This window comes from Lytechinus pictus, chromosome 3 (genome assembly GCF_037042905.1).
Source record: "Lytechinus pictus isolate F3 Inbred chromosome 3, Lp3.0, whole genome shotgun sequence".
In the NCBI taxonomy this organism is placed as follows: domain Eukaryota; kingdom Metazoa; phylum Echinodermata; class Echinoidea; order Temnopleuroida; family Toxopneustidae; genus Lytechinus; species Lytechinus pictus.
Genome location: NC_087247.1, coordinates 65,450,634 through 65,460,066, shown reverse-complemented (window position 1 = coordinate 65,460,066; position 9,433 = coordinate 65,450,634). Strand labels below are relative to the sequence as shown.

Below are 9,433 nucleotides of genomic sequence, written 5' to 3'. Positions count from 1 at the left end.
ATGAACTAGGTCCATATATTTTCTAAGTTATGATGACATTTCAAAAACTTAACCTTAGGTTAAGATTTTGATGTTGATTCCCCCAACATGGTCTAAGTTCATTGACCCTAAATGACCTTTGACCTTGGTCATGTGACATGAAACTCAGGCAGGATGTTCAGTAATACTTGATTAACCTTATGGCCAAGTTTCATGAACTAGGTCCATATACTTTCTAAGTTATGCTGTCATTTCAAAAACTTAACCTCAGGTTAAGATTTGGTGTTGACGCCGCCGCCGCCGCCGCCGTCGGAAAAGCGGCGCCTATAGTCTCACTCTGCTATGCAGGTGAGACAAAAATGAAATAATTATTATTTCATGTAATAACATAAGAAAAAGGAGATTGGGAAGTGACATTATCAGTCCACCTAATATTAATGACGACATGCATATAACTGTTTTACAAAATATTGCTCAACTTCCAAAGTTATCTGATTTTGATGAAATTTTAGCATTTTGCTCAGTGAATGTTACTCTATTTATTCAGATGTAATTATTTTCAGCCCGGAGTACCCCTATAATAAACGTTCAAAGATCATCTACCACACAAATATTTGGCTGAAACATTTCAGTACACTAAGGTAGGTCATAGAAAATAATGGGTTTACAGTGGTCAATCCTATTACCCCACCCCCTCCCCTGGCTAAGAAAGCTCATAATGGTTGTCATTAGCTTTACAACTTTCCATTCAAGAGTTTATTGTTTTTATTACAACTATTACCTCTCTCTTACTTTTGACTGATATACCACTACCCATTCTGTGAATATATTCACTTCATCTATAAACACTGCATGTATCACAAGACTGAGTACGAGGGATGAATTCAGAAAAACAATATTTAAATGAAGTGAAATTCTAAATATAAGTTTTATTGTATGAAATATCAATCTTTAAACATACATAGATCCTTGACAGCTGATTGGATGAATGTGTAACACATGACATTTAGAGGAATCAGCTATAGCACGGCAACACTCAACATCCGTGCAATAGTCAACTATTGCATTGTCTAGCAAGGGAGCAGGCAGATCGCATACGTACATACCGTGGTTCCAACCTACCTGCATACATGTACGTGTACCCGCATCACTGCTCTGCATACAGTACATCATAAAATGTTGTATAAAACAAACATTCAATGTTTTGTCATTTGTGCGAGCATTGAAATATTACATTCAATGGAAAAGGAAGCAGTCAACTCCAATTCACGTGGTTGAATAGACTCTTTTAACTTTTAAAATTTAGAATGATCGCACTCATACAAATTGAATATTTACATGAATAACAATTGTAACAGGATGCCTGGACCAACTCAAGCAACATGTAAACATTTCTAATTTCATTTGTGCTGCACTCATATGAACAACTCCAGTGCAATCTTTTCTTTCTTGAACCAAATAAAAAACTATTTGGTGAGGCTGACGTAGCTCAAAGAAGCTAACTGTTGAAAATAATTTTAGCACAAATTTGATATTTCATATACGAGTAGTATACACTGTACTGTTAAGTTAGTAATGTACCATGCTACTGACCAGTATAATCACATCATCACAGTACTACCTGGTGGGTGTTTCATAAAGCTGTTCGTAAGTTAAGAGCGACTTTACGAATGACTGGTGTTTCTTTCTTGTGGTAAATGATATATTCATTTGCGATGGTTAAGCGCGTAAGAAAGGATCACCAGTCGTTCTTAAAGTCACTCTTAACTTACGAACAGCTTTATGAAACGGCCCCCGGAATACTAAATGTTATTCCCCTTTCCCGTAATATAAAGCAAGTCAATTATCAAGTTATGTGTAACTTAACATTTTCAGCCCAGAACAGTATACTTACTCCACTAAAAAACATTCTCAGATTAATTCAGTCACATTCAGTAACTTTTTATAGCAAAATATCACTTTTTACATGGACATTAATAACATTACTGAAATCTAATGTGAAACTGACATCATGAAACATGGGACAGGAGTTTTACGACCACCTGAAGATCGTCTCATAGTCAGCCATGCATGCAAAGATCCACGTGACAATGATACCAAAATATGCAGCAGGGAATAACTACCAGGACATATTAAATCAATGATTAAATGTTCATACTTCAGACAAGACAACTTAAAACTGATGGGACTTTTTTTCTGACACAATCTGAATAAAGTGCACGTCACCAAAAAAAGAAACAAAAATGATATTTGGTCATAAATTAATCACAAATACAATAGACAATAACCTATCATTGTAAAGCTTAGGCTCCCTTTCAACTGGAGTATCTTACATAGTTCCTCATTCATGCATTAGTGCATAAAAAACATGAAGAAAGGGAACCAAAAGTAACTTAGCAGGTGGTATCTGAATTTCAAGAAGAATATCACATCTAAAATGTTCAAAATATGTTCTTCACATAAAAAGATCACGAAATGGCAAAGTTTGTTTTGTTGAAATAATGCTTGTATTTCCACACCTTCATTAACCATTTTTTCATAGATTTCCCACTGTACTGTATATCTCAAAACTATCTCATGGCTAACAAAAGACTCAATGCATGGCTGATTGACAACAATGAGTGCTGAATAAGGCTTAAGCCTTACAGCTTGCCTGTAAAACCACCTTACTTTACCCTAAAAAAATTATTGGGATTCAAGCATCACATGTATTTTTTAATAACCAGAGCCTTATGTCTTGACTAGTTTCTTAGAATGAGGTATCAAATTAACCGACACAATTCTCTACCATTGCATCACTTTGCATGTATATCAGTTGATGGGGACTGTAGACAGTGTACAAAGTAAAATAGGGAAAAATGAAATACATTATTCAAGTTATTGCAAATTATTATTGACAGTCTTACCGTCAAATGTAATAACAAGTTAAAGACAGTTCGTATAGGGATAATTTCGCATAAGTATGTTTTGTAGAGTTTACATGATATGTTTCAAGAAATTTGTCAACCTGGATGATTTGTAGTCCTGGATGACATACAAACTTACTCTATCTGACTTCTCTTTTGATAGCAATTAAAATGATGTTGCCCAACTTGCCATGGTTGAATAACTATTTCTTCACCTGAAAAGTTCTCATCTTGATTGTTCTCATTCTCACCAAACGTTCACTAGTCATTACCAGGTACCCATTATCAGAGACACATCTTACTATTACATAATTGTTCTGTCTTTCTGGTTGTGCTACTGATCAGATTCCTCTGTCCAGACTGCCATAGAGACCTCTGCATAATCCAATAAAAAGGCAATTATGTCGGAAACAGTTGATGATACGAGGCTACCATTTCTTCCAATTTTGGATAAGGTCTTTACTAAACCACGCTGGCCTCTTTTTTCTGATTTCTATTGGGTGTTTGTCCCTTATATCATCCTCACTAAGAGTCTCTCCTTCATATATAACAACATTCTCTTTGTCCGGAAGCACTCCATCCTTGTCTAGTTCTCCAAACATCTCCTCTTGAATCTGCTTTGTTTCTTCCCTGATCCTCACCAGACAATGCCTACACATGAACACAAATATACAACAACAAAAAAAAGATTTTCAAATCAAAGTAAATAAAGAAGAATTAAAATTAAGAGCATACATGTAAGATTTCTATTGAATTGATGTATATCTTTTTGATAATATTACTTATCACTATTACCTGTTCTTGTTTTCTGAATTTTTTCTATAAAAAAACCTTTGTTTTCTAAAGGAATTTACGTGACAATACTTGTTCTAGAAATGTTTTCATTTTTATTATATCAACCAGGTATTTACAGTATTTTTCTACTAATATCTTGTTAAAGAATTTATCAAATTCAAACTCTTTCCAGTTTTCATTTTCAGGTTCTTTAATGTTCATGCTTGGATGATAATGATAACAAGGTTAATATTTGCTTATGTACATGTAGCTCATGTGTCATTTACTTTATTGGTAATCTCCAAGCTCTCTACAATTATGCAGCTTTATTAACCTGACTTTGGCAGAGCAGCCGTTAGATGCTTCTACATGTAAGTTTCATGGAATAGTTTCATGAAACAGATTCCTGCAAGGTTCCCATTTACCTTATTGTAAGCAATTTAATATCTTTACTAGTGTACACTACCATTCTTGACTAAACCTTCTGGTATTACAAATATACATTGGAGAAAAATATCATTTCTATGTAAGAACCATATAGGGTAACAAATACTGACATTTCCCTTACCCACAAAGGTAGCCAAACTGTCTAAGGTTTCCACATGTTTCACAAGGTACCAATGACGTATTGTATGAAACTCTCTTATCCAGAGCTCTCCTTCTACCTCTGTTGCGTTGAATGCTGCGTCTGTGTTTTGGAACGGCCCACAAGAATCCATCAAACAGCTCTTGTATTGAATTGGGAGCATTTCTAGGGTCTCTTCCTTCATTCTGGGACTCTAAACCTCTCAGGGCTGGAATCGCAAGGACTGGTTCTGTAATTGAGAGTCAAGGAAGTTCATGAAAATCTCAAAATTCATTTTTATCATTTTTATATACTTATTCAAACGAAACAACTAGTGTATTTCAGTGGCAGATATAGGGAGGGTTGGGGTGGACCCTTGGCCCCCAAACCCTGAAGTAAAAGGTGTGTACATCAAACAAGCTTCACGTTTTGATGACCATGCTTGCACAAAGCAACATTCAAAAATTGTGCATTGGAAATCATCTTGTACTTTGTTCAAGGACAAGTCCACCCCAACAAAAAGTTGATTTGAATAAATAGAGAAAAATCCAACAAGCCTAACACTGAAAATTTCATCAAAATCCCATATAAAATAAAAAAGTTATGACATTTTAAAGTTTCGCTTAATTTCCCAAATCAGTTATATGCACATCCAGGCTGGTATGCAAATGAGACTATGTCATCCACTCACTATTTCTTTTGTATTTTATTATATGAAATATGAAATATCTAATTTTCTCCTCATTGTCAAGGGCTACAACGATTAATTCCTCCCTGAACATGTGGAATTAGCATTGTTTAATACTATATGGTTCAGTCAAGTATCTATAAAAAATGAAATATTGTATAATTCAAACAATAAAAAACAAAAGAAATAGTGAGTGATGGACATCATCCCTAGTTGTGCATATCACTGTTTTGTGAAAAATAAGAGAAACTTTAAAATGTCATAACTTTCTTATATTACATCCGATTTTGATGAAATTTTCAGCACTCTGCTAGTTTAATTTTTCTCTATTTATTCAAGTCAGCATTTTCCTGGGGTGGACTTTGACCTTTAAGTAGATCTCTATATCTTGTCTAGCTTTTCTATTACTGCCCACAATTACTGGTACAGTATTATTATGGCAATTTAATTTATATTATTGTGATAAATTGGGAATATATCATAATTTTCATTACCGGTATGTTTTTGGTGTTAAGGATTTTTTTTAATGTATTATTTATGACAAATTAAGAGCTTTATAAATTATTGCTGTCTGATCTGAGAGAGGTAGTCTCCAATATATCAGAAATTGTCTCCAATATCCTTACATCATGAAAGTTGAATAAATTGATGGGTGAAATTTTGGCTCAATTTCAACTATAGAAAATCAGAACAGAACGTAACAATAAAGAGGGTGTTACAATGCCTATGATGCTATGTCTCTAATATCATCATCATTTATTATCAGCTTCAATTGACTACTGACTCAATAAATAGCCCAAATTGCTCAAGTTAGATGCTTTCAATGTTCTGCTGCTCCTGACGTCATACATGTAAGAGCCAGTCACAACTCTCATGAAGCTATTTTTTTCTTGAAAATGACATATGTGCAGGTATGTCAATTACTCAATTCAATGAAGATGTAAATTTGAAGGTTCTTTAGGATGACTGACAGAATAAATTATAGTTTTTATCAATCGAGATGTGCATGCCGCATGCCATGCTTATGAATTTCAAGGCTCTTGGCTGACAAAATGCTGCTATTTGTTTTTGGCAAGTGCATGTCACGCTTGCAATGTTTGCCCAAATGGTTTGGAAAGGATGATTTTAGATATGGCAAATATTGTATAAGCCTCGTAAAACCCTCCCTTTGTTTAAGGATCTAAAAATGAAATCAAATGTCTTTCCGTTGTTTCTATAACTTAAAATGTTTATAAATTAATCAAAAGCATTGGCAGTTCACTTTGCAATACTTAAAATAATTTATTTCAACAAAAGTGTGTAGAGAGAAGGAATGGATTTGAATAAGTTGTGAGTTGGATGTAATTCCTTGGTCACATTTGTTTTACGGCGGCCGTACGGCGAGTCGAAAACAGACGTTTTAACATTTGTTTGTACCAGCTACATATCGGTGGTTTGAATAACAAGTGGAACGCCTCTGGCAGTCTCGCCTGCATTACGCGATTTAATATAGCAGCAGTGCTAACTTTGAAAACTACTATAAAATAATCATTCACAAAAACACCATTCATATAATGACATAATACCACGTTCATTGACCATAAATGACATTTGAACGGTGACTTAAGACTTGTCAACTACACCCATGTCCATATTTCATTTGAACACTCTATCTATAAACTTTCAAAGTTATGATGGCAATTCAGCAATTACCCCAACATGGCCTAAGTTTATTGACCTTAACTGACCTTTGACCTTGGTTTTGTGACCTGAAACTCACAGGGGATGTTCAGTGATACTTGATTACTCTTATTACTTATTACTTGATTACTCTTATTACTCAAATACTCAAATACCCCCAACTTGGCCAAAGTTCATTGTCCCTAAATGACCTTTGACCTTGGTCATGTGACCTGAAACTCAGGCAGGATGTTCACTAATACTTGATTAACCTTATGTCCAAGTTTCATGAACTAGATCCATAAATTTTCAAAGTTATGATAGTAATTCAACAAATACCCCCAACTTGACCAAAGTTCATTGACCCTAAATGACCTTTGACCTTGGTCACGTGACCTGAAACTCGAGCAGGATGTTCACTTATACTTGATTAACTTTATGCCCAAGTTTCATGAACTAGGTCCATATACTTTCTAAGTTATGATGTCATTTCAAAAACTTAACCTTCGGTTAAGATTTTGAAAATAATTATCCCAACATGGTCAAAGTTCATTGACCCTAAATGACCTTTGACCTTAGTCATGTGACCTGAAAGTCAGGCAGGATGTTCAGTAATACTTGATTAACCTTATGTCCAAGTTTCATGAACTAGGTCCATAGACTTTCTAAGTTATGATGTCATTTCAAAAACTTAACCTTAGGTTAAGATTTGATGTTGACGCCGCCGTCGCCGTCGCCTATAGTCTCGCTCTGCTATGCAGGCGAGACAAAAATGACTAAAACGACTGTTTTCAACTCGCCGTAGAGCAAATGTGACCAAGGTATAAACATCTTGCAGGGGGGGATCAGTTGCCGACAAAATTTGCTGGAAGCAAGAACAACTCACAGGTGCGTGAATGCAGGAATATTTCATTCATAAAGATTTGTGTATATTACATCACTGGGTCGTGTAAGTGTGTATGTCACATTCATTTTCAGTTGTGGGAAATGAATAAGCTATTTGATTGGTCCATTCTGCGCCTGATTAGAAGTAAGAAAATACTGCATATATTGATTCCCCTATTACATGCAAGCGCATTCAGTAACTCCAGTTGACCAATGAAAATCTGTAATATTGTGATGACATTAATCTGAATCATGCTTCACTGATGATTACTCATAAGAATCTCGACTCACCCTTGGCTGTTATCTTTCAACTGCCAAAATATGTCATCCAGGAATCAACAAATATTTTTGCTTTCGAAAGATATTAAGGATATCATCCGAGAAGCAAATTTATGGCCAAGAATAATCAAGATATTTTTGGACAAAGAATCTGTCATTATCTAATACATTGGGAAAGGTGTTTAGTTTCAACTTTTATTTATGTTAATGGCCTGAATCCCAAAGTATTTATGGAATAGGCTACTGGTAATCTGTATGGTTTATGCCACGATAAAGCAGCTGTTTCACATTTTGAAGCTCTATTTCACCTTTTCGAAGGAGGAAGGAATTATCGGATCTATGCATGGAATATTTTTACATAACGGTATGAATACCTCAATGTTCAACCTAATATAAATAAAGGTAAGTTTCATTCTGCAAATCTATTTCATGCATTTATATGAATATTCATCAGCCCCATTGAGTTTTTGGTACAGGTAGGCGTTGTCAACTTATGTAGGTCTTTGCCTGAGTTAGTGATACTGATTACAGCTCCCGCCAATTTGATTCCTTTTAAACAAAGTCGTTGATACGGAATCATCAACATGTTTTTAGCAAGAGCAAGATATATCCAAAATTGGATTACTTCATTTTCGCAACCCGTTATCTTTTCACCTGCTTTTATCCCAGACCCAGAGTGATGTCATGTACAAATGGTTGGAGGACAATCGTTCAGTTGAATCACAGATATTTTGTGGTTTGTAAGAGCCTAAGAGACCCATCAAAGCATTTAAGAAAGTGAGGAGGAAAGGCGGCAGAATCTGCAGGTGCCAGGGAACTGTAAGATGGCCTCACGACAAGAGCTATTTGGGCCACAAGTTTTCCTTTTTTAAGGGCACCCATTTTGATGTTCGTGAGATCTTCATCTTTATGATGGATTTTAGGATAAACGCTACACAGCTGCAGTGTTGAATCCAGGATGGATTACAGGAACCTGGCCATGGACTGGGCAAACATTTTGCATGATCATTGCCAAAAGTTTGTCCACGACTTGTATTACGAGTTGGGTGAAAAGCTTCAAGGGGAAGTTGAGATTGACAAGAGCTTGCTCGCAAGGAGAACCAAGTACCATAGGTGAGATATTCACAGACTGATGATACAAGTCTTTGGGATGGTCAAAATAGGTTGTACTTTACCCACTTAAGAAATGAGACGGGAACACTCTGCTGCCATTGATTGAATGGCATATGGTAAAGGGATCAACAATCTACTCTGATGGGTGGGGTGCCTATTTCAGGTTGAACGAGTTTGGGTATCATCATTTCACCATTGAGCACTCTGAAACCTTTGGGCAAAAATATTGAGATATGACAACAGGAGAGGCAATCTGTTCATACCAATACAATAGGTGCCTCGAAGATTGAAAAAGACCACTTCAGGAGAATGAATCCCATCTCTGTGAAATGATATGGAGAAACACCCGCTGATACCTGCATTCATGGATTTAATCAGAGATCATTATAGTCTTAGAGGGAAACCCAATCTAAGCATCAAAGTTGCTCTCTTCGACACATAGCACGCCGACAAGGAGGACAAGCTCATGAAAGAGAATTTAACGAGCCCAGCCCCTGCAACGATGGATTCTCCTCCAAGAGGATCTTTACCAAAGAGAGCATCACCCCAGTTGTCTCCCAGAGACGTTCCAAGACCATTAGGCAT

General features: G+C 35.8%; 1 protein-coding gene across 1 annotated transcript; it reads right to left on the bottom strand.

Annotated features, from left to right (window-relative positions):
- Positions 1-877: 877 nt before the first annotated feature.
- LOC129255404 (large ribosomal subunit protein bL32m-like) lies at positions 878-9,433 on the bottom strand. Its single transcript, XM_054893757.2, has 3 exons — positions 9,379-9,433; positions 4,228-4,474; positions 878-3,536 (listed from the first exon to the last, which is right to left on the bottom strand). The coding sequence occupies exons 1-3, from the start codon at positions 9,431-9,433 to the stop codon at positions 3,314-3,316; spliced, it is 525 nt and encodes a 174-aa protein (XP_054749732.1). The 3' UTR covers positions 878-3,313.

Bases quoted from the DNA above. Each gene is read 5' to 3' on its own strand.
- LOC129255404 (XM_054893757.2), bottom strand. From the start codon at position 9,433: ATGCCTAATGGTCTTGGAACGTCTCTGGGAGACAACTGGGGTGATGCT. The intron at 4,475-9,378 runs GTAAAGATCCTC...TCTCAATTACAG, and splicing joins CTGGGGTGATGCTCTCTTTG to AACCAGTCCTTGCGATTCCA. The intron at 3,537-4,227 runs GTAAGGGAAATG...GTTCATGTGTAG, and splicing joins CAGTTTGGCTACCTTTGTGG to GCATTGTCTGGTGAGGATCA.